At 36.2% G+C, this 26600-nt stretch overlaps 1 protein-coding gene across 1 annotated transcript in view; it reads right to left on the reverse strand.

Annotated features, from left to right (window-relative positions):
• Positions 1-24798, reverse strand: part of GPR149 (G protein-coupled receptor 149) — a 62067-nt gene extending 37269 nt beyond the window's left edge. Inside the window, exons 1-3 of the mRNA XM_004755593.3 lie at positions 23196-24798; positions 22067-22259; positions 16682-17139 (exon numbers count right to left, since the gene is read on the reverse strand). Coding sequence (XP_004755650.1) covers positions 16682-17139; positions 22067-22259; positions 23196-24209 — 1665 coding nt within the window. The 5' untranslated portion in view covers positions 24210-24798. The remainder of the gene's footprint in view (positions 1-16681; positions 17140-22066; positions 22260-23195) is intronic.
• Between the last annotated feature and the right edge of the window lie 1802 nt (positions 24799-26600).

A 26600-nucleotide genomic window follows, 5' to 3' on the forward strand; every position in this document is an offset into this window, starting at 1 on the left:
GAATTACCTGTGTCTGTAGCACTTTTTCACAAACTGCAGTCATCAATTTTCTTGAAATATTGTCATTATCTGTATCCTTCCGCCCTTCCTGGTCTCTGAATAACTTGAGAGCAAGTTATCTTATTGCCTTTGAATCTTATATTAGTACCTAAGCCCTGGGTTCAATGAATAGTTATTGAGTGAATGATATAGGCACAGTCAGTACCCTCATACTCTCCTCACACTACCTAAGGTCAAGATGCAGTGACTCAAACCTGACTGGATGAAAGCATAGGTCAGATCTCATGTCTCCTTTAATTTTGGTAGAGTAGGAGTCAGTGAGCCTAAAATATTTTCCTAGTTCAGTCATTTGCCATCTCTGGACATCTTGTTAAATTTCAAAAAGCTGTACCTTCTCCTGCCTCATGGGAATGGTGGAAAATAAATAAGACCACATCTAAAGAACCAGGGTTTCTTATTAGAGAGTACATTATTATTATCACATCAAGCAAGCTCTCCGGAGTGCTGAAAAATCTATTCTGAGAAGAAAAAAACAACCTGGAAACATTTTCATTCTACCAGTGATGTCTTCTATTATTAAACAGTACACATACTGTAAACCCCTATGGTATGATTCTAGAAGAATGAAGCAAAGGATAAGATAAATGTGGAAAAAAATAAGCCCGAGAATTATTTTTGTGGAGGACCACTGGTTTGTTGTAACTTGCTTCAACATGTACGGAAGTATTTAAAATAAAGAAATAATAATTTTTTGCCCACTTTGAGTTGGAGGAAAGGATGCTGGTATGTGAAGTGTACACAGTTTCTAATAAAGTGCATTAAAAAATACCAGTGGTTTTTCAGATGGTTTTGAAAAATCATGCTTCAGTTAATAAATTATTTGGAAAATATCAATGATTCTTTGTTACCTTACATTGAAAACACATTTACATTTAGTTTTTCTCATCTATGAAAATGAACTGTGGCACAACATAATTGTGAATTGCTGTGTAAAGAGCAATGTTCCAAAATATATGTATTCTTCTGAATTGTAATTTGTGGGGCAAGAACCAATTAGGAACCCAATTTTCCTTTTGTTTTTCCTGAGTGTATCAGGAGAATTCAAATAACTTCTTTCTGTCTCTGTCTCTCCCTAGTTTTCCACCACACTACAAGCTTTTATTTCTCAGTTTTCTGGGTTTCTAAATACTTGGGTCTGCAACTATGTTTTTACCTGAGGACTCACTTAGGGATGACTTTCTGTTACCTTGGAAGTGATATTCAGAAAACATAGCCATGGCCCCTTTCCCCAGAAAGGTCTCTAGGAATATCTGGGAGAGAGTGGTTCAGCCCCAGATCATGTATTCTTTTATTCATCATTATGGAGCACTAAGTTCCCAGCAGGCACCATACAGGACTCTGGGAGACACAAAGATTCAATTGTAAAGATGGCAAATACATAATTATAAAAACGTATACTTAAAGACAGGGTAGAAAGAGAGAAATGCATTTAAAAAGGCACAGAGGAGGGTGCCTGGGTGGCTCAATGGGTTAAGCCTCTGCCTTGGGCTCAGGTCATGATCTCAGAGTCCTGGGATCGAGACCCTATTAAATAAATAAGATCTTTAAAAAAAAAAAAAAGGCACAGAATAAAAAAACAATCACTTATAGTAGGGGTAGAGTGCATCCAACCAAACTTACTAAAGTCACCTGGGAAATGGTCCAGATCATTTTTGGAAATGCCCTTATCTCCTATGAGTCTTCCCTTCTCACAGGGCAAACAGTGGTCTGCTGGGATCATCATAGAGGAAAGCAAATGTTTTGTAGATGTTTTAGGCAGACTAAAGCCTACTGGGTTTGGTTGGCACTAATCTTGAATTGGGAGTGAGTAGGATGGAATTGGAGTCCTGAGTGTCTCTGATTTCTTCTTTATAATAACCCGATTTTGGCAGTAATGGATGCAAAGGAAAAAATGCACTTCAGCTATTTAAAGAAGCTTTAGAACATAGATGCTGTAGAGCAGCTCCATCCAACAACTTCCTGCAATGATGGAAATGTTCTATGATTTCACACTCCAATGAAGTAGCCACTAAACACATGCCACTAGTCATATTTCAAGCCAGTTGAAATGTGGTCAGTGATACTGAGGAAAGATACTGAGGAAAGAAACTGAGGAAATAATTTTTAAATTTTATTTAATTTTAATTCGAATTTAAGTCTAGGGGCACCCAAGTGGCTCAGTCATTAAACGTCTGCTTTCGGCTCAGGTCATGATTCCAGGGTTCTGGGATCGAACCCTGCATTGGTCTTCCTGCTCAGTGGGAAGCCTGCTTCTCCCTCTCCCACTCCTTCTGCTTGTGTTCCCTCTCTCTCTGTGTCTCTCTTTGTCAAATAAATAAATGAAATCTTTAAAAATAAAATAAAATAAAATAAATTTAAGTCTAGACATATGTGGGTAGTGGCTACATTACTGGCCATTGCCTCTTTACGGCACTGAAGACCTGATCCCAGAAAACCGAGATGGAGCAGCCCATTGAGAATAACTGAATTAACAAGTATGAGTTATTTTAAAATACAATGGGGAGAAAGTTTTGGATACTATAAAACTTAGCCCAAATCTAAGTGTTTTAAACATTCCAATTATATAGATATGCTGAAGTTCATTGATTAGCATTAGCCAGTCCGTTGTCAGAAGCCTCATGATCATTGTTTTCTAACTAGCATTACAACTCCCCAATGATTAGTTTCTGTCTACCAGTTATCACTCAAGCTGAGTCCTCCCTTCTTGCTTTGTAAGAAAAGTAATTGCTTTCTTATAGACCACAAGTCTGAAATATATTGTCTTAGATCCAGCAAGTTTGTAATTCTTGTATATGCAAAACTATAGTGAGGAAGAAATTTTTTAAATTGGAATGTTTTAGAAGGAAAAGTGAGTGCAGGGATACTCACCTGATAGGAAGCTAAAATAGGCCTGGAGATATGACATAAAAAAGCACGTAAATAATACCCTTAAGGGGTATTTTTATTCTTTGGATGTGAACAGAAAGGTAAGGAGGTAGATTTGGGAAAATATCTTTTAAATCAGATTGTTCAATAATTTCTAGACCAAGACTAAAACCATCAAAGCCTAAAAAAATCATATACTCTTTCAAAAGGTGATGTTTTCTTTTTTTTTTTTTAAGATTTTATTTATTTATTTGACAGACAGAGATCACAAGTAGGCAGAGAGGCAGACAGAGAGAGAGACAGAGAGAGGAGGACGCAGGCTCCCTGCTGAGCAGAGAGCCTGATCCCAGGACCCTGAGATCATGACCTGAGCTGAAGGCAGAGGCTTATCCCACTGAGCCACCCAGGCACCCCAAAAGGTGATGTTTTCTAAACCTTAATGTGTACAGACAAAAAACCCAGATGTGGGAAATTAGAAAATCCTGTAAAAGTAATTTCTTGATAGGAAAACACAGCTAGAGGATTCAGAATATTTATTTAATATTTGAAAGTGGTATGTTTCTTGACTGTTTATACTTTCCCTGATGCCTTAGGCTCAGGTAGGGAATTATAAATGTGCTGATGTGTGTCTAGTCTTGAACATAAATCTAAGTAGTACTGAAGTGGTTAGGATTTTCTAAGGGTCTCACTGGAACACTTAATTCCAGGCAAGGTTTTTTTTTTGTTTGTTTGTTTTTTTAAATGTTTAATGTTGCCCAGATGAGCATCAACTTATAAATTAATTTTTTAAATTTATTTTATTTATTTATTTATTTTAAAGATTTTATTTATTTATTTGACAGAGAGAAATCACAAGTAGTCGGAGAGGCAGGCAGAGAGAGAGAGAGAGAGGGAAGCAGGCTCCCTGCCGAGCAGAGAGCCCGATGCGGGACTCGATCCCAGGACCCCGAGATCATGACCTGAGCCGAAGGCAGCGGCTTAACCCACTGAGCCACCCAGGCGCCCCCTTATAAATTAAATTAATTAAAATTTTCCTTCATATTAACCTCCATTTCTTATTTGGGAATCTTTGTTTAGTATGGGATCAATATAACTACTGCCATTTTATAAGTGAGACACAGGGATAAAGTCAAGCAATTAATTGTCAAGGAATATCACATTACTGGTTTCTACATTTAGGAATTTATATTTTCAAGATATAGTTAAAAAACAGTATTCTTAATTATATAACTCTACTATATGCACACTACTATATGTCTAATGCACACACAAAAAATATATATGTATATATACACATTATATATAATATATAAATATATATGTATACAATATATATGTATATTGTGTGTGTATGTGTGACTTTTAACTTAATTGTAATGGGAGACTTTAAAGTTTCTATCTATAATGAGTTGATGTTATTATTCTTTTGCTTGAAAGGTTCCCTAAACCTAAAATTTGTTACAACTCAGTATACGAACTATCCATCTAAATCGAACATTATGTAATTTGACAAGATGTCATATTCAGATGGTTTAAAATCTAAATTATGTCTGAAGGTGGATAAAATATCATGATTCTATAAGCATAATTTCAAAGAAAGCTTAACACTAATAAAATATTTTTAGAAATATAAATATTAAGATCAGATTTTTATTATATATGTAAGGACTTTGTAGGGGATAGAGATTCTTTCTCTCTTCTCTTTGTCTTTTTAACCCTTTAAGTCTTCATCAGTCATTTCCAACAGTCTGTGGTAGGGAAGGAGACAGGTTTAAAAAAAGAGAGAGGGAGAGAGAGAATGCTTTCTTTAGTTAGTTCCTTCTTATTTCAAAGAATATAATTTTTAAAAAAGATTTTCATTTATTTATTCGACAGAGAGATTGGGTGCACACACAAGCAGGGGAAGCAGCAGGCAGAAGGAGAGGGAGAAGCAGGATCCCCACAGAGCAGGGAGCCTGACATGGGGCTTGATCCCAGGACCCTGGGATCATGACCTGAGCCAAAGGCAGACGCTTAACGACTAAGCCATCCAGGCACCCCTCAAAGAATATAATTTTTAAAAAGATCATTAAACTCTGAACCAGGAGATACAGCCTTGAGTTTTAAGCTTACAACACTAGCCACATAATGTGGGTGTTTGCATATTTCCCAGTGTTTTGTTGTCTATTGAGAATGGTGGGGGGGGAGGGAAGTGTTTCTACTTTAGACCCTGCATTTGAAATGGATGCAAATTCAGTCCCTACTGTTTGGGAAAAATTGGGAGTCAAGCCAAGCTAAGAAGACCAAATGCCTAAATCAATTGTCGGTTGAGGTTGAGGTGCCTGGTAAAGGACAGACTCATTAATGGTAAAATGGAGAAAGAATGAGATTCTAAGAAGAGATAGAGTGAAACATAGCAAAAAAAAAAAAAAAAAAAAAAAAAAAAAAAAGGCAGGAGGGAAGAGTGCAGAACAGCTTGCTTGGACACTATGGCTCATGTGATCAGACACTGGTTGTTGTTGCACATGTTTTATGTTGAATGAAGTGTGCCAGTGGTATACTGAAACTGGCTTATATTGACCAGCAATCTTGAGAGCCAATATAAAAAGTGTATTATATAAACTTAAACTAAATTATATTAGAAAGATAATGAATACTCAAAATTCATCTTTTTCTGCTTTATTACATTTTGTTATTATATATGCTCTTGAAATTATTTGCACCTATTATATGTATATATTGGAAATACTAAAATAATGTGCTGCTGCACATTTCTTCCTAACTGCATTCAGTGATGTTACACTGGTAGCTTGAATACACAAATATTCAAATACAAAAACAAATATTGTTTTTGTTAATTTTACAAAAACCTATGTGCATATGAACACATTGCTAAAGCCCCTCCCAGCCTTGGAAGAGATCAGGTTCTAGGGTGGCACTGTCCAATAGAACTGCATTGATGGAAATGTTTTATATTTTTGTTGTCCAGTACAGTAGAAGCCGCTAGTCATATTTGGATATTAAGCTCTGGAACTGTGAGTAGTGCAACTGAGGAACTGAATTTTAAATAAAAAATAAATTAAGTTTTTAAAAGATTTATTTATTTATTTTAGGGATAGAAAAGGGGCAGTGGGAGAGGGAGAGAGATAATCTCAAACAGATTCCCTGCTGAGTGTGGAGCCCTGTGCAGGACTCTGTCTCATGACCCATGAGATCATTACCTGAGCTAAAACATAAGTAGGACACCTGACTGATTGAGCCACCCAGGTGCCCCTAATTAATTTACATTTAAATAGATCTATGTGAGAAGTGGCAACTATATTGAACAGTGCAATTCTAAGGTGTGTGTCCAAGAGTGGAATTGCTAGGATGTGAGGCATGTATATATTTAACTTTTGTAGATGTTCCCAGACTGTTTCTCATCAACTCTTGGCATTGTTAGATGGTTTAGTTTTGGCTATTCTTGTGGGTGTGCAGTGGTGTCTTTTGCTATTTTAATTGAGATTTCCAGATTGTTAATGATGTGGTATACCTTTATATATATATGTATGGTTATTTTTATTTCCTCTTATTTGAAGTATGACTTTAAATCTCTGGTCATATACTATTGGGTTGTCTGTCATTTTCATAGTCATTTACTGGTGTTCTTTTTAAAATATATATTCTAAATGCAAGTCCTTTGTTGATGATATATTTTGCAAATATCTACACATAGAGAGTTTTTAAAAACACTATCCAAATCTTTCTGTAGACCAATTAAATCAGAATTTCTCTTGGTGGGACATTGTTAAAGGTTCCTTAGGTGATACTGATCTGCCTGTGTGAGGAGAATGGATAGAAGTTAGTGTAAGAAATGACTGCTAACTATGAAAATTATCTCTCTGAAGCAGTTATGATATACATATGTGGACTAGCTCTGGAGTCAAGATAGCCTGAGTTTGCTCCTAGGCTCTGATAGACGTTTCTGTGCTTCAGTTTTTCCATCTGTAAAATTGGATAATAATATCTACCAGATAGTCTTTGTGAATACTAAATGAGCAATTATATATGTAATTATATATGTAAAGTGCTTAGACCTGTATGTGTTACACAGTTCTGAGCAAGTGCCCAGTTAAGTATTAGTTATCATCATATTATCATCATTATTACTATCATTATCATGATCAAAATATTAAATTACCTGCTTTGCAAAGTAGTGAGAGCCAATATCTTCTTTAATGAGGAAGTATCAGAAACCTTTCACCAAGATCAAGAATAAAGCAAGGATGCCCTGTCTCTTCCACTATTAAAAATTGTTCTGGAGGTATTAGCCAAGGCAACCAGACAAGAGAAATTAAAAATAGGTATAAGAACTGATAAAAAAAAAAAAAAACCGAAAAACTATCTCTATTTGATGATGATATAATAGTATACTTAGAAACCCTAGATAATCAATAATTTTATTTAAACAATAAAATAATTTCGTAGTGTAGCAGAAGTTAACAGGCAGAAATCAGTATCCTTAATATACACAAGCAATTACCAGTTAGAGAACATAATGGTAGAAGAACCTCATTTACAATGAAAACAAAGAAGATTGAGTATTTTGGAATAAACTTAATGAAAAGTTATAAAACTTGTAGGAAGAAAGCTTTAAAATCTTCCAGGAGAAAGATAACAAGAGTAGACTAGAAGAAATGGGAAGATATCCCATATTCTTGGAGAGGACAACAAAACATTATTAGAATGTCAGCTCTCTCTGAACTAATTTATAAATTTAACACACCTTGATAAAGCTTTTTTGTGGCATTGGACAAGTTGAAAGTGAATTAGATAGGAAGCAAAAGTTCAAGAATAGCATGAAAAATACTGAAAAAGAAAAAAATACTGAGGATGGGGGGGAGAAACCAACCCTACCAGACATTAAAACTCACTATAATAGCCTCTCCAATTAAAACAGTGAGATAATAGATGAATAGCTAGTGGAACAGAATAGAAGGCACAGAAATAGACCCAACTAGGTTTGGAAATGTAGTATAAGATAAAAATGATATCTCAAAATACTGTGAGTAATGATGGCATTTTAAAGAAATTAAACTTTTCGGGGCACCTGGGTGGTTCAGTGGGTTAAAGCCTCTGTCTTCAGCTCAGGTCATGATCCCAGGGTCCTGGAATCAAGGCCCGCATCAGGCTCTCTGCTCGGCGGGGAGCCTGCTTCCCCCTCTCTCTCTGCCTGCCTCTCTGCCTACTTGTGATCTCTGTCAATTAAATCAATGAAATCTTAAAAAAAAAAAAAGAATAAAGAAATTAAACTTTTTAATAAATAATGAGTAACTATTTAGAAAAAAAGACAAATATATTCGTACCTTATGGCAAATACAAAAATAAATTCCAAGTGGATCTGGGATCCAAATGTAAAAATTGAAACCATACATCTCCTAGAAGAAAACATGGGTGAATTCCATTTTGAACTGGTTTTCGAACTATGACTCAAAATCCAGAGACAATTAAATAAAAGACTGATAATTTTTACTGTAAACAAATTTTAAAAGTATGCATTCTAAAAAAGAAACAAAACAACACCATAAACAGAAGGTAACTGAGAAACTGGGAAAATATCTTTGCAATATACGTCACAGACAAAGGACTAATATACTTAATATATAAAGAACTCTTAAAAATTAAAGGATGGGGCACCTGGATGGCTCAGTTGGTTAAGCAACTGCCTTCGCCTCAGGTCATGATCCCAGGGTCCTGGGATCCAGCCCCACATTGGGCTCCCTGCTCAGTGGAGAGCCTGCTTTTCCCTCTCCCTCTGCCTGTCCTTCTGCCTACTTGTGCTCACTCTCTCTCTCTCTGTGTCAAATAAATAAATAAAATCTTAGAAAAAAATAGAAGGATAAAGGGACAAAAACCTGATAGAAAAATAAGGAAAAGATAAGAACAATTTATAAAAAATAAAAAGACAAAAAGGGGCTCTTAAACATATGAAAACTATTCAGACCCATTTATAATTACATAACTATAACTTAAAACAATTCAGAGATTGTCTCTCAGGCTGACAAAAGTTTAAAAACACCATAATATAGTTACTGAGGTTGTGAGGAAAGGAGTCCTCTGTTACTTATTGCTAATGGGAGTGCCAATTTGTATGACCCTTCTGGGAGCGAATTTGGCAATTCCTAACAAAACTACACTTATTTTTGATACAAAAATCCTAATTTTGAGAATTTATTTTGAAGATACACCTCCAGCAACATGCAAATACATATGCATGATGTTTACTGCAGTATTTTTTGATTGTAAAATATTAGAAACATCATAAGGCCCATATAAGAGAGTGATTGAACTAACTCTGGCATATCCACACTATGGATAATTATGTGGCTATAAAAATGAAGTATCTCTATGAACTGATAGGGAGTGACTTCTATGATATGCTGGTTTGGTTTTTTTTTTTTTTTTTTTTTTTGGTTTGTTTGCTTTTTTAAAGATTTTTATTTATTTGTCAGAGAGAGAGAGAAAGAGAGAGAGGGCATGCACGTAAGCAGGAGGAACAGCAGGCAGAGGGAGAGAAGTCTCCCCCTTGAGCAAGGAGTCCGGTGGGTCTCAATCCCAGGATCCTGGGATCATGACCTGAGCCTGCTTAACCAACTGAGCCACCCAGGCATCCCTATGATGTACTGTTTAGTGGAAAAAGGGAAGTGCGAAAGAGTATATGCAAGGAAGAAGGAGATATAAGAAGGTATGCATATATCTGCTCATCTTGCAAAAAAAAAAAATAATACAGGTTTGTTAAACCAGAAACTATGAGATTTATTATGCACAGAGGATAGATAGGTACAGGATGGAAAGAATGGGAAAATGGGAAGGGAAGAAGGAATGAGGGAGGAAAGCATATATCTTATGTGGTTTTGACTCTTAGAATAATGGTAATGTTTCATATACCCAAACATAAATAATCAAAATCAAAAAGAAAGTGGGAGGAACTCAAAATGTAATATAAAATGAAGGGAATGAAAATGAAAATAACTAACCTAAGTAAGTGGGGAAGATCATATTTTGACTGTAAATTATAAGGTTAAAGATGAAGAGAACTATACACAATTATTATACTTCAGTTAGTACTTTTTATTTTCTCACAGGAGTGTAGGTTCACTATTCTAAATCTACTTTATATGTACACCAGGATTGAGCAAATAAGTAAATATATTTATGGAGAGTGAGAGAGCCAGTTGTCTCACTGCCAGAAAAAGAAGTAACAAATAAGAAAAGGGAAAGGCATGAATGAATCCATTGGTATTTGATCAGACTTAGAGGTATTAGTGCAAACCCATGGTATTAAATTATTTATACAGAGGAACTTTTATAGAAATATAGATATGTACATGATTATACATGCATCCGTCTCCTAGCTCTGTCCAATGATAAGGTCTAAAAGCAATATACCCCGGTAGCAATGGGCATACCTAGCACCCAATGTTGGTTTCTAAATACCATTTTCCAATAAAAGAAACAGAACTCCTTGGGAAAATGGTTGATTCTAAGGATGGGTTAGGAATAATACAAGATGAGGCTGGAATATCTTGTGCTGCTAGAAAGTAAGGACGTGCTAAAAAAGATAGGGCTAGCCACTGGATGGATATAAGAATCACCCTGAAAGAGCTTCCAGTGGCCAATCTACGACAACTGGAGTAACAAAATAAGAATAATAATGTGACTCATAAATTATAGATTAAAACAAGATCTTTGAGCCCATACTGATATAAATAAATAAGCAAGTGGAAGAGGAGAGATAGCTTTTTCTTACAGGTGAATTCCAATAATAAATAGAAAAGAAATGATAGAAATAGAAAATTACCTTCATATAATCATTTTAAGCAAGATTCATCAATTAAAGCTGAAATTAGTGAGGAAAAGTATGACATGAAACAGAATATTTGAATAGTTTCATAGTGTCTTACCATAAGATACTTATAAATTACAAGGGGAAAAATAGTAACTTTACACGGAGAAATCTGGAATACATCAAAACAAACTAGCCAGTTCAAAAGTTGCCTTAAGCCATAGAAGACATGACTGAAGAACTGCTATAGATTGGAAGAGACTGAGGAGTAATACCAACAGATGCAACATGGAATCTGGGTTTAGATTCTGGACCAAAAAGAGGACATAAGTAGGACAACTGGCAAAATTGAAATAAGGTCTATAAATCAATTGTTAATTTCCTGATAATTACATTATTGTCATATAACATGTTAACATTAGTAGAAGCTGAATGAAGTCTATATTAGAACTCTCTATACCATTTTTGAAATTGTTTTGTAAGTCTAAAATTAGTTCACAATAAAAAGTTTGAAAAGTGTAGTGAATTTCCAGGCATTTGAGTTCAAGTAAGGGATAATCACTCAATAGGAGGTCATAGAAGAGATTCAAGCCCATATATAGGAAGTTCCAGTACATAGCCTTCTAAGGTCTCCTTAAACCAGGAGGTGTTTTTGAGAATGTTAACAAAATTCTTAGCTTAACGGATGAATTATAAAATTCCACACAAACTTTGATCTGGTGGTAATCCCCTTGAATTTGTAGAAAGTCAGCAATTAAACAGCTCAGTTTTACTTCATTTCAGCAAATGATATATGCTGTGAGGTTATGAAATATTTGAAGTAGTTTACAATGAAAACTCTACCTTCAACTATCAAGACTTTAAGTACTTGAGAACGAATTTACATTCACGGATGAGTTTTCAGCTATATTCCAAACAGCCATTCTAAACTGTACCAGATAATCTCAAAAAGTGCTTAAACAATTTAAAGCAGATGAGAATTACACTGTTATACAAAGAAAAGCGATTCCAAGAGAGTATATGCAATGTGATCCTGTTTTTGTCAAAAATAAGAATATATGCATGGGAAAGAGCCTGAAGTTTTATATAATAAGCGTAAATAGTGGTTAACTTTTGGTAGTTTGAATTGGCTGTTCTCTCTTTTTTTAATAGCAATTCCTAAATTTTCTACAATAATTATATTATTTTATAATCACAAGACAATAAAATTATAAGTATTTATAAAAAGTGGGGTGCCTGGGTGGCTCAGTGGGTTAAAGGCACTGCCTTCAGCTCAGGTCATGATTCCAGGGTCCTGGTATCAAGTCCTGCATTGGGCTCCCTGCTTGGTGGGGAGCCTGCTTTCTCCCCCTCTCTCTCTGCCTGCCTCTCTGCCCACTTGTGATCTCAGTTTGTCAAATAAATAAATAAAATAAAATAAAATAAAAGGAAAGCTGTGTAACAGTGAGTAATGAACTGACCGCTGTAACACATGGATTTAGCTAAATATAAGATATGTATACTCCGACAGTCATTAGTGTTAGAATGACTGCCCTCAGGCTACAAATAGAAGGTAGTAAGTGAATTTTTCCCCTATGATCACTTCAGTTAAAAATGTCAAAAAGAGAACAGGTTTAAGCATTTGCAGTTACTAAGTTAACAGCGTCACAGAAAACCACTAATATTTTATGCCTGATTTTACTTTTAATAGTCTATATTTTTTAATGAAAAGAGGCACTGTTTTTAGGTCAGATAAGAGATATGTGTACAGGTAGCCCCCTCACTCATCCAGGTATCACTTTCTGTGGTATCAGTTACCCACAGTCAATCATGGTCCAGAAGCAGGTAATCCTCCTGAGATATTATCAGAAGGTCAGTGGTAGCCTAATGCTGCATCACACTGCCAAATCACTCACTTCACTTCCTCTCATTGTATAACATTTTATCATCTCACATCATCACAAGCAGGGGGGAGTACAGTACAGTAAGATATTTTAAAATTGAGAGAGTGACCACTTTCACGTAACTTTTGTTACAGTATATTATTGTAGTTGTAGTTATTATTACTCTTACTGTGCCTAATTTATAAATTAGACCGTATCTAAATATGTTTGTATGGGGGAAAAAACGGTATATGTAGGGTTTCTGTGCTATCTGCAGTTTCAGGCATCCACTAGGGGTCTTGGAATATATCCCCCACAGATAAGGGAAGACTACTATATTGGAATATTTTCTTCTAGTTTTATTTTACTTTATGAGGCATATATTAAATGGAAGGAATTAACTTTGCCCTGCCCTTTAAACTAGCATTTATCTCTCAGGGATGAGATGCTAATGCAGTACTTCTTAAATTTTAATGTGCATTTGAACAAGCTAGGGATTTTGACTCTATAGGTCTGGGATGGGACTTGTTATTTTCATCAGAGACAGCTAGGGGTTTGTCAGAAATGCAGAATCCTGGAGCCCACCTCAAAATTACTCAGTCACAGTCTACCTTTTAACAAGCTCTCCATTTGACTTATTTGTACAGTAAAATTTGGGAAGCTCTAGTTTAAAGAACCCAAATAATCTAGTTTGACTTGGTTTCTGCAGTTTTTTAAATGAAAATTATTTAAAGAAATAATATTTAAAAGTTATAGAAGCCAATGCTGCTGTTTTACTCTGTTAGCAAACCCAACTTTGCTTTGTAAAACTATTTTTAGATAGTTATAATATTTTCCTTAAAATGAGGATAAAATTTCTTTGATGCTCAGGTGACTTTAAAGTTAGTTCTTGTTTGTTTATTCATCTTTACGCTAAATGATTTGTGTAGCAGATGAAATGTAATCACTTCCCCCTGGTTTGGTCTCTCCTTTGAGGATTGTTTCAGACTCTGTTTTTCTATATTCTACTGGCACAATGGAGGACCTTTCACTTTTCAGATGCTTTGATGGGATTAGAAAGGGGATTAAGAGGCATGGTTACAGCATATCTTTGTTTCTGATTTATCATATTAAATGAGTTTCTAGAGCTTTAAGACAACACATTAAAAGAAAAGAAAATGGAATGCATTGATGGGCTTTGCATTAGAAGAGAAATTAGAGTGGTCACCCACAAGTCACCAAATTATTTTATAAGTCCAATTTTCTTTATTCATAGATGACAAAATTTTTAGGTTCTGGAAAATCATTATTTCATTTGAGGAACAGTCACACCACAGCTACCAAATTAAAACTTTGTAACTGAAGAGCTCTGACATTTCTATTTTTTATGAATATTTTAACAGTGAACTTCTTAGGATCCTACCTACTAGGAATCCAAAAAGAAGTAATTGAGTGGTTAAGTTTAACACTAAATTTCAGTCTTACAAGCATTTGCAATTCTGATAAATTTTACTGGATCACATTTAAACCTACTGAAGCCATTCTTTTATCATCATCTTTACACCTTAACCTTGATCTGATGCTTTCACTTCTAGGATTTCCAATAAAATACACTGAGAATTTGTCTACTAACATAAACTCTAAACAACATGTATTGTCAAAACAAGACTCACTAAATATATTTTAAATCAAGCCTGCTTTTTTTATCCTAAGAACAAAGAATACACACTACATATTGTAGAGCAATTAAATATGAACTGATAGATGGAGCCTAAATATTTGAAAGTACAACTGTAACAATCAGAATAGATAGTATTTTTATAAACTTACTACAGTGTCCACTGCAGTTTAATGTATCACTTTAGGATACATAAGTTAACATTGGTTTCAGAGGGAAGAAGGTATTTGGGAGAAAAGGATGAAATGAAAGTGCTTTCTAAATCACCCTCTACTCCCATGAAATATCTGGTGATGAAGAATAGGTTGCGGGTTAAAACCTATTAGTCATGGAGAAGTTTTCGTATCTTTTCCACCCTAAATGTATTTGGGTTACGTGTTAACTTTCAAGTTGGAGGCAGTCTTGCTAAAGGCAGGTCATATCAATAACAGTAGCCTATAATTTAAGGATTTCGTATTACTGTTTGAAAATTTATAATAGTATTTCATTTAATTTCAGTTAGTCTCTGAAAATATAAATTTTATCTTTCCTGCATGTTCTCTATTTTATCACTAATCACTTTTTTCACAACCACCATTTTAGGTCAATTTCCCAAACTACTTGTTCTTCACAGATATTAAAATATTCTTACTTATGCAAATCCTTGTTGTTGAAAGGTATTGATTGGTATTTGGTCTGGATTATCAAAATTTTGTGCTTTCTATATATCATTTTCTTTCTTAATTTTTAGAGGCTTATGGGTAGCTTGTGTTTCATTGCGCTCATAGTACAGTATATTATGTATAAAGTGTCTGATCTTTTTATAAATTTCTAGGATAGTTAATCAAACTCCAAACTATAACCAAGACTTTCAAACCAGGACTATAAGTTGTGATATTTTAGATGATAATTTCCAATATTTTGACAAAATACATTAAAAAAATGAAGTTATTTAAAGTAATTTTGAGTGGGGAAAAAAAAAAAAAAGTCCCAGAAGCTTAGGTACAGTATGACAGCATCTTTAGATAGTTCAAAATAAGAAAACTAAATAACATATTGTGTTAGAAATGTACTCACTTGTGATAAAACCATAAAACAAAAAGTATGAGCAAGATTAAAGATAGCCGTAATTCCTAAGGGGTAGGCATGGGGATAAGACAGACAAGATAGCTGCAAATTATTGGGATACACACACACATACACACACAAAACATTTTGTCATGAATATTACTTAACAATTTTTAAGTGCAAGAAAACCAGGAGGTTTGGATTATTCAGGAACAAATTGATGATGAAACTCTAGGGATTGTCCTCTATACTGGGGCACCATTTTGGATGGAACTTGATCCTAGGACCCTAGGATCATGACCTGAGCCAAAGGCAGATAGTTAACTGACTGAGCCACCCAAGTACCCCTATCCAACTTACTTTTTAAATGGTGATATTAGAATAAGACTAGTAGCTTTAATTATCACAGAGAATAAAGGAAGTCTCAGAGTATTCTGCCTATATTCATATTTAGTGTTATGTGGTCATATTTTGATAAATGAATGCATTATTCCTTGCACATATTTCTGGAATTATGTTTTTGTTTTGACAGTGGGCTTTTATTTCCATTGAATCTTATAAAAAAATAAAAAGCCTCCTCTCCCTAGTAAATCAGTAGTGTGGGAAGCAAGGGCAATTTTAATTACCAGATATGAGAGTTTGGAGTAAAGAACAATCTCATACCAATATTACACTATAGTTTTAATAAAATAAGAACTATCCCTCATTATTCTAGGCAGGCTGGAACCTAGGAGAAAACGGGATGAAATTAAGGTGCAAATTCTTTCAGTTTTATAAAACATAAAGCCATTCTTCTGTCCTCAAAGGGATAGAACATTTAGCAGAGCTTGCAGAGGCTCCCTTGGGTCTATTCTGGAATAGAACCCCCCCACCCCAGCCTTGAGTACTAGAGGGACTAGTTCTAGCAAGACTAATAGGCAAGCTGTCTAGTATAGTTGCAGCCGGACTACCTTCCTTACCACAAGCTGTATAAATATTTTCCTTTAGGTAAAAAAGAGAACTTCCCTTGTGCACTTATGGAATAATACTTTTTGGGTGGGAGAGGGAAGAATAAAATGAATTAATTAATTTGAAACAAGTTCCGAGAGTCTAGTCTGAATTTAGACAGATTTCTTAAGGCTTAATTAGAAAGCTCTAGCCTTCTCGAAGAATCTGTTTAGCTCTGCCAATCCCAAAACATACAGATTTTGAATGAAATGTATGATTAAAAAAAATTTAAAAGTCCCTCAAAAGAATACCTTGAAATAAAATTTAATATTATGGAAATAAAGCAAGTGAAATTGACCTTGGACTTGATTGAATGAAATAAACAGCTGATCATTTTTTTCATTTCTACTATACTTGGTCTCACTTTTAATTTCACAGAGAGAACAACCTTTACTGTACCTGACGAGGGGTTCTTTCTGATTTACTCCTACACCATTCCCAGTCTGAAAGGTCTGGTTTCTGACTCTCCTCATGAGAAAGTCTTCTTTCAGGCCCTTCCAAAAAGGTGGTTTCTTCATAGTTAATAGAATCTCCTGTTTTTTCAGAAAGCTGTGGATTAACGCCCTTTTCACTGTGGCAATCCTGCTTAACCTCTGTAATATCAGTATTCGTGCATTTGTTGATCCCTTTCAGTATGGAACTGTCCTTAGAGGGTGCGGTGCTGATTTCCACTTTTATGGCATTAAAGATATTATGAGTATCTCTCTGAGAGTCTTTTGTCATTTTGCATTCAGAATTCATGAGATTGTGACAGGATGTAGAATTTTCATCATCATCATAGTAATCTTCATGTGCTATTTTATAAATCCCATAACTCCGTTGGAATGATAGATTGAATTCAAAGCCTCTTCTCTTGGCTAAGTAAAAGCAAAAACAAATTTCCATGGTTAGGAAAATAGATATAAACAACAACTGGATATACATTGTGAATAAAAATAGGAAAATGCAAACTGATTACTAAGAATTTAAAAGCTACCTTCATTTCCTGTCAATTATGCAAAAACAATTATACCTTATCAATTCAAGTTGTCTTATCACTCTGGACCTAACTTTTCTCACTTGTACAATGAGCTTAAAATACGTACAATTCCAAGAAAACTGCAATCTTTAAAGCAGTCTGATGAACAAAAATTTAACCATAAATATGAAAATTCTCACGCATATTCATTTTAGTTTTAGCTTTTTCAGTCTACCAATTATCTGTGCATTTCTTTATTTGGGTATAAAAGATACTGTTTATAAATTTTATTTTGCTAGAAATTATTAAGAAGGTTGTATTATATAAGTTATTCAGCTGATAATATCACTAATAGATATGACTATTAAATATTTTGATGTACGCCACTCCTGACATTTCTATGTTTATAAATACATACATTAAAAATTAGAAAGTATTGCAATACAGTTGTTAAACTTTTTAAAGTAACATATTCATTTGGATACAAATTGGAATGAATTGTAAAAAATTGTGAATATATTTATACTTCTATGATCTAAAGCACTTTACAGCGTGTCTCTAAACCTGATTAATTACAAGATGAATTTAGCAGGAATGCATAAAACTTTTTATGATTTAAGCCAAGCAAAATGTAATGCTACTGTAATGCTAATGTAGTACTACTAGGTGGTAGATATGGTACAAAGTCTTAGTAGCATTACAAGTGAGAATGAAAGAAATTGATACAATTCTTATGTGTGAATGTCATTAAATACTGGATCGTTTTGTGTATTAAGATTGAAGTATTCACAGACCTGTACCCCTGGGAATAAAAATATATGTTTATAAAAAATAAAAAATTAAAAAAATAATAAATAATAAAAATTTCCTTGTGGAAAAAAAAAAAGAATGAAGTTACAGCAAGGTGATAGACAAAATGCAATTTAATGTTTTGGTTTTCTTCTTTCAAAACATGGCTCATTTCAAAGTATTTTTCTCCCTTGGATAGCTGTGTGTCGTATACCAGACATTTAGCTATCCTTGGTGGAAAAATTTGTGAAAAGTTATAAAATTTCTATGGGAACAACAGATAGAATTTGATTCATTTTACAATATACTCTAGAGCCATTCACATACTGATTCTATTACTGAAATTTTCCCAGAACTGAAGATTTACAAAGCAATTCTGCTGACTGAAAATAAAATTTATAGATATCATTCATTATTTGAGCCAAAAGTTTCATTGTTTGAGCCAATACACAAACAAGAATTTCTGTCCAAAGAAAATGGAAAAGTAGAAACATATGTTAATATTTATATACTCTTAGGTAAAGTTCTATTTGCTTTTTCTAGTAATATGGTCCAGTAAAATTAAATTGGGGTTTTTAACTTCAACAGTGTGAAAGCTGAAGGAACTAAAAGGATGCTTTAATTATTGATGGGTTTCCCTTTTCTCTAAAAAAAGATACAGAGTGGCAAATTGTCAATTCAAAGACAGTAAGCAAACAAAAACTCATAAAATATTATCATATAAGACAATAAAATTGATGTCTGTGACTATCTTATTAGCTGTGTTTTATAATTATGAAATATGTAAAGCAAAAGTCAGTAATGTTTTTGAAGGAGTGTGTCAGCTGTCAATGCAGAATCTGCCTCCATGTCATGAAGTGCAAGAGGTGGGCTGAGGTAGCCTCTGAGAAGGAAGTGCAACTATGTTGGACACCAAGGAGAACCGGAGAACTTCAGGGCTCAGTTATGCACATAGGTCATGTGCAGCAACCCTAACACAGCAGCAACCCTAATAATAAAGGGCTTATTGATTCTATTTTAAAGTTCAGAAAACTGAGGCTGGTAGAAGAAACCAATACTTAAGATTACTTAACTGGTAAAGAGATTTGAATTAAAAGTTAACTGATTCCAGAATTCAAATTACTAACCTATATGTGAAATTGCTTTACTGATAATTAGACCCATGAGAGAACTAAAAGTAAATTCTGACTGAGGTAACTAATGGATATAATAGGTTATAACAATATAACAATTGACAATGTTTGACTAATAACTTACCAGAAACCTAAAGACCGTCAGAATATAGTCAGGTTCTTTTGAAGTCTATTACTATTCTTACAAAAAAATAAATGTTATGTATTTGTTCTGAAAAATTAAACCCTGGACAAAACATGAATTAGCTTTAGTCTTTTGCTTTTAGCCACATCTCGTAATTGCAATTTTAAACATAAGTAATTATACCAGTTTATAAAAATAAATAGTTCTTCAGAGTAATATGTCACTTAGCAGATATTTTGATTTTATTTAAAACAAATACAGTATCTGATTTTATAGAAAATATTTAATTGTTTAAAAAGAAAACATCATCTTATGCAAACAAAGTGAGTGTGAAAGCCATATCCATCCCATATGTCTTCCACCTGAGACCTCTGTGTTAAAATCATTTCTTGAACACTTTTGTTTTGAGACTCTAGTAATACAGGTTAATGTTGGAAACAGAGAATTATTAATCTGCAAATTATTTCCCATCACTAGCATGCATTTTTAGATTGCAGGTCTCCCCATTTCCATTCACTAAGGCTGAGGTGTAGAATTATACTTACATCTGCAAAATGAACCTATAGCAAATATGAATTAGGAAGCTTCCTTGTTTTTGGAGTTCCCTGACAAAGAATGTAAAAGGGGGAATCTTGGTTTGTTAAGGAGAAAAAGCCTTAATGAGAACTGAAGCCATATTCCCAAAGAATCAAGAACTTGGTCAGGCACTTGCCTACTTGAGGATGACCATTTTTGGGATTTTGAAATCCTGTTCTCATGTCGTCCTAGTAATAGGAAAATATATGATGGGTTCTCAGACAGTGAAAATACATCATTCTTGTTCTCAGAATTTCCCTACAGCAGAACCTGGGATCATAAAAGTGAATGGAGCCATTTAGCCATGACTCTTTTTATAAACCTACATATTTCAGAGAATTTCTTGCCTGAAATTTTAAATACAAATAAAAACAATGATGATTTTAGAGGAAAAATAGTATTTTTATCTTGAAAGCCATGATTTTAATTTCAAACATGAGATATTAATGTAATTATTGATTCTGCCAGCCTGTTGTAGGCCCTTCTATCTTGTGCAGTATAGGTAGAATACTTCCTAGACCTTTTGCAGTGATAGGTCTGTTGCATTGCTTTGTTTTCTGCTCTGATATAGGTGTCCTTTACTTCTTAAAAATGACTGTCCTACATTACTTCAGTAAAACTTTTTATTTTCTCTGACATTGGTCTTTCGTTGCCTTTCTCTCAATCTTAAATACTATAAAACAATTCTGGCTCACTAATTCAGTGGCAAAATGTTAACATTTGGTAGAATGTTAGAACTTGCAGGCTTGTAAATGATTTTTATATATGTTCTATGTGGCTCAAAAGGATTTATTATTAATTTTCTGTGTCACTGTTGCTTTAGACATTAATCTCTAGAAGCAGATAATTGTTATATAATTTCCATGGTCATTTTATTTTAAAGACATAGATGAATTTAGCCTCTATTAACAATAAAAGTTTATGGCATCCTTTAAACTAAGGAAATCTCCTGGTCATTTGAAAAATATCTAGCCATATTAAAATTTAAGTGTCTGACCAGTTCATGATTAATTGATGTTTATAAAATAACCCTGTTGTAGAATTAATTGCAGAATATATACTTTCATATTCTCTAGTTTCTGTACCTCTGAAATAGTCCGAGAGAAACTGTTTTTGTTTACCTTTTTTCCTCTGTTAAAGAGTAATATACTTGCTTATTCTGAGCAAAGGACAATTGATGAAATAGTTAATTCAGCATACACTAATGCATTTTTAGATATTAAATGGTAGAACATCCTGTCTTTTGTCTGGAATGACAAACTAATATCCTTTTTCTTCCTGGCAGAATCAAAATACAAAGGTCATTCTTCAACTTTTCCCGTCTCGGTATGGGAACAGTCACACTGTAGAGAGTGATAATTGACCCCACTCCCATTCTAGGTATACACTTTTTTGTTTTTGTTTTTATTGGTGGTTGTTTAATGTAACTAAGATGGCTATATTCAAACATGAACATAGATGGACAAATTGTGCCACCTTTCCCCTTCCTGAAATTGAGAGTTTTTTTTGTATTTTCTGAAAGTAGAGGCATACACTTAAAATTTGTTTTCCTTTTTTTGTTTTAAAGATTTTATTTTTAGGTAATCTCAAACACCATGTGGGGTTCAAATTCAAGATCCTGAGATCAACAGTCACATGCTTTACCAACTGAGCCAGCCAGGCAACCCTTAAAATTTGTTTTTGAACTGTTTTCAGGCACTCTACTTTGAAAATGTTCCAAAGCCCTGGAAGAATACAAAAAGGACAATAATAAAAATTCTGTTCCATTAAATAATAATGGGCTATAATGTAATGTGTTTTTGACTCTTCTAAGTGTTCATCTCTTTTCAGATGTAGGCTTCTTATATGTAGACTTGGGAAGGGAATTTATGTTCTACTCTGGGCTAAGAACTAAGGCAGATATCTAAGCATCTAAGGGCCCTTTTGACTTCATGCTGTGTTGAATAAACTCTGTCTATTCCTTTCTTCCCTAAAATAATTATTCAATGTACAAGCACTTCACAGAGTTGTTTTAAACCTGGCTTCTTTAAAACTTAACCCAACACTGTGCTAAGAATTGTTGCACATTATAATTTCTTCCCTTTATTTACCATTTGTATTTGTCCTTGGATTCAACATTCTCTACTCAGACTTCTCAATAGACCACTTTTCTGTGTTTGACTATATGCATATTGCCCTCAATCTCTGCACCGTCAAGAACTTACGTTTTTCCCCATCAGATGCCACTGTATATGCGTTCTGCTTACAGTTGATAATGCAGCCACAGGGCAAGTGGGTCCAGCGTTTGGACAAGACAAACACTGGGGTTACAGTGGTGGCCAGGAGGGTTAGTAGAAAGCTGAGTGTCTCGAAGGGAGGACTCTGAAACCCCACCACGTGCTGAACCATCATGTGGATCTGCAAAGGCAAAGAGCTTCAGACCTATCCCAGGATAAAATTTTCCACTTTGCTAAGCCTTTCCCCCAAGCATGCTGCCCCACCCTCCTTCTCCAGACTCCCTGCCTGTCTGAGAGCCAAAAATGGTGTTTGGTGCTGGACCACTGGGATCCCTTGGGACGAGGTCTGATGATTTAGACCACAGGGTGATTTGCACTCCTGGGTGCCTGGTCTGTGCCCCCTGCCATGTCAGGTCTCTTTCAGGAAGAACAATTACAATGCGGGGGACTCTAACAGGAATACAGGCAGGCAAACTGGAAACCTGTGCCTGGTACTCCAGATGGCCTTTGTCACATCTCTGGACTACCCCCACCCCCCTGCTTGTCACAGCAGGGCGCCACCTTCCAAGTCAAAACTGGTCTCCCTCCTCCCTCCTGAAAGCTTGAACAAAAATCCTGTTTCCCCTCCACTCTTATCTTTCTACTTCTGGTCATGCCTCTCCAATCACTCTCCCTGCTGAGGATGGGCGGTGTCCTTACTCTCGGCAGAAATGGAGTGGAGAGAAAGGGATGATAGACGATTGGAGGGGCAGGAGCAAACCCCCTCACTACCTCCTTTCTTTTCTGAACATTACCAGATACTGCTATAAGAGATGAGAACACCCTTTGGCCATGATAGATCTAGGAAAACTGTCTCCTGAGCCCCAAAGAGCTCCCTGACCCCCCTCCCCAATTTTGAAACAAGAAGCACTTAGGAGCAAAGGCTTCTCAGCCAACCAGCTTTACCGGTGAGCTGCCTTGCTCCAAGTGCCTCTCTAAAACCGAGCGAGACACAGTTGGAAGAGGACTTAACTGCGCGTCTCTTTGGGGACTCTCCCAACCAGGGACGCTAGTCCCAACACACGCATTCACACTGTCTGGTACACACACCCGCACGCTTGAGCAACTGCACTTTTACCATCATGGGCAGCCAAAGGATGACTTTTGTCAGCGCTAGGATCAAAGAGAAGCGCTTCTGCGCTACGCTCACAGTGAAGCTTCTGGTGCCATAGAGAGTCCCCCGGTTCTCACGCCTGCAGGCTCCAACCACGGCGACAGCTTCGTGTCCCGGCCCCTGCCCGGGCCGTGCCCTCGCTGATGGACCCGGTCCAAACACGGTGTCGGAGCTCGGAGAGCGTTCCCCAGAACACCGAAGCGCGGGGCCGGGAGCATCATCTGGGGACAAGGAAAGCACTTTCCCCCCGCTTGGAGGGGTCCCAGGAGTGGAAGCTCCGCGGGAAATTTCCTGGTAGTTGGCGTGGAGTCTCGGCGGCTCCTCTGAACACAATAACTGGTAAATGAGAGGGACCGAGAGGCCGGCGAGGAGTCCCAGGGCCGAAGTGTACACAACGAAGAGGAGCAGCACGTAGGAGCTGGAGCAGTCCGCCAGACAGCCCCAAGGCGTGCGCACGAAGGCGCCCCAGCCGCAGAGCGGGAGCGCGGAGAGCAGGAGACTGGCCGCCCACACGGTCAGCACCACGCCGAATACTTGGCCGGATTTTCTGGAGGCTGCCTGGCTCCCCACATCCCTGTGCATTGAGTAAAAGTTGTAGGAGACTAGGAGAGTCGCCTTCAAGTTGCTTGAGAGTCCCTGGCATAGATACAGCAAGGCAGAGGTGGTACACAGAGACTGAAAGTAATCAGGGTCCTCATTTGGCCACTGCAAAAACATGAAGATGGTCACCGACAGGACACTCATGAGATCATCCCCAGACCAGGAAGCCACAAGCATGGACACAACGGTTCTGTTCTGCATTTTCAGCAGGGAAACTAGTGAATAAATGCTGCCTGCCAGGGCTGCAAGAGTCATTAAGCATGTCAGGCAAAATAGATAGATATTCGAAGTTCTTGGCGGATTTAAAAGGTTCGTCGAATTATTTTTTATCCACAGGCTAGAGTCATTTGTTGATAAGTTACTGGAAAATCCAGACATTGTCTTTGGTTAATATTTAATTTCCCTTTCAATGAGTCTGTAAATATTCTCAAAATAAAGCATGATTGTTAGTTGCAAATCAGATCTCATTCTCTCCCACCAAGTTTCCCTCTAGATGTTCCCACGTCAGTCCAGCAGAAAATGATCAGGCATGTCTCCTTTAGATCTGACTCAACCCATATTTAAAAATTGGGTTCCATTTACAGCATCAATAAGAAACTTTTCAACATTCCAAGTTAAAAACAAACCAAAACTTCCTCCTGAAACCATTAAGTTTCTGGCATAAAAGCAAAAAGCTCCTCAGGTAGATTGAAAAACAATGATGTCTGGTTCCTTTTATGTCCTTCTTATGGAGCAAAGCAGTTTGTAGCTTGAGGTAATCAAACTCTATTCACTTTTTAAGAGCAGTAAAGCGATGCATTTGGTTCCAAAGCTGGATTCAAAGGCAGAGAGATTATCGGGTAGGTTTCAGCTTTGCGGGTTCAGAGAGAGAGACACACAGGAAAAAGGCGAGAGAGACACACACACACACACACAGAGAAAGAGAGAGACTGAGCACAGCTCCCCGTCGAACCGCTGTGTTCTTCAATCAGCCTGTGATCCTCGGAGCTGCAGGAAGGAGGAGTCAACTCCAAGCAGGAGAGAAGCAGGAACAAAAGGGAGGGGAGTTCAGTGTATGAGCGAAATGATGTACATCTTCTCAGCCTGCCTCATGCAAAGCAAGAAACAATTTCCTTGCTAAGCCTTCCTTTGTGGTTTTGACATATAAAACTAGCCCAGATACTTGCTCAGACTTGATGTGAATGACAAATATCATCTTTGAGAGGTCTAAGCTACTCGACTAAGAGATTGCTTTTATTCTTATCTAGACCTCTCTGATTCATAATGCTTTAGAGGAAGAATAGTCTCAGTGCCAGTTTTAAAAGAATAGGATGTACCAGATTTATTTTTTAAATATATATTGTACTTACTAAGTATGTCATAATGGTCTTCATTACACTAAACAAAATTTTGCAGACTCTTTAAGCAGAGCCATACCAGCTTTAGGCACATAACTATTTCCTACCAATGTCCTCCAGTAAGCAAGCTGCCTTTGGAATAAATAATGTTTTCTAGTTGTTAAAGTCAGATGACATTATGTAGGGTCTAAAAGGGAGATTATCGCACAAAAACATTTTTAACCAGAGTATTTGGGGTGCTGCGCATACAATAACTGAATCTCTGAACTTATTAAAAATTGTCAGTTTTGCAAGATGAGATACTTAGTAAAGAAATAACAGACAACCGTAGTTCTGTTATCAGAGCCAGGTATTTGAGCTTGATAACTGAAAGGAGGCCACACCCCAAAATCAAAGGCACAGCCAAGGCTTAATTGGGGCCATGGCTTCAGCTGAAGGATGACACACCGCCAATGCAGAATAATTAAGTCTAGTTTCCCCAGTGTAGGAGAGGCCCTGCTCAGAGAAAATTCCCTCTCAAGTTCCCAATATACTAATGAAGGAAAGGAAACAAAAACAAAAACAAAAACAAAAGTTAAGGGCCTCTTCCTGATTGGTTGGAGGGGACTCATCCTGACTGGTTGATATGGGCAGGAAGCAGCTCCTCGGTGCTTTTAGGAGCCTGGCTCTTCGGTTTTAAAGCCAGCTTGTATATGGAGCCGCATCCCAGTTTTGCTCCGTAAAAGAAACAGCCTAACAATAACAGCCAACAGAAAGCCCCCGAAGTACATAATGTTTTTCACTTGGGGCTTGTTCCCATGGTCCCTGCCTGCATTCTATTCAGACATTTCCCAGGATGCTTTAGGGTAGCCTTCCTCCTCAGCTCAGCCTCTTGAGCAGAGGGTGCCTTTTCCCATACAGTGCTGGGGTCTGAAGGAAACAGGAAGGTAAAGAAGGAAGTTAATAAGGTAATCTAAGTGAATGGAATGGGTAATAGAACTCTGATCGTTACTTTCATTTTACAGGTAACGGAAGCTACGTTTTAAACCTGACTCTGCTTGTATGGAAAGTGATGGTATTAGTCAGTCATTGCCAGCCAGACCCATCAGTAAACACAGTAGGCACTTTGCTTATCTTAACATGTTTTATTTCTCCTTTGCTCAACAAATGGAAACCCAACCCACCTGTTCCAGCTAGCTCAGCACTCCAGTTCTCCCTACTGATAGTAATAGACCTTGCAATGGAATGTGGGTTAGAAGAGTCTGGAGATAAATTCATGTTAAAATAAAGTTGCTTCAGAAAGCACAAAATGATAAGCAGAACTTTTTTTTTTTTTTAAATCATTTTCGAAGTTCTGTGGTATGCTCTTCTGTGTCTTTTCTGAGACCTTTCCTTTCCTCCTATAAGCAAAATAATTCTTTTCAATATGGTATTTAATCCTGGATTTTCATTT

Source organism: Mustela putorius, unplaced genomic scaffold, assembly GCF_011764305.1.
Source record: "Mustela putorius furo isolate JIRA1106 unplaced genomic scaffold, ASM1176430v1.1 tig00003834_pilon_pilon_pilon, whole genome shotgun sequence".
Lineage (NCBI taxonomy): Eukaryota > Metazoa > Chordata > Mammalia > Carnivora > Mustelidae > Mustela > Mustela putorius.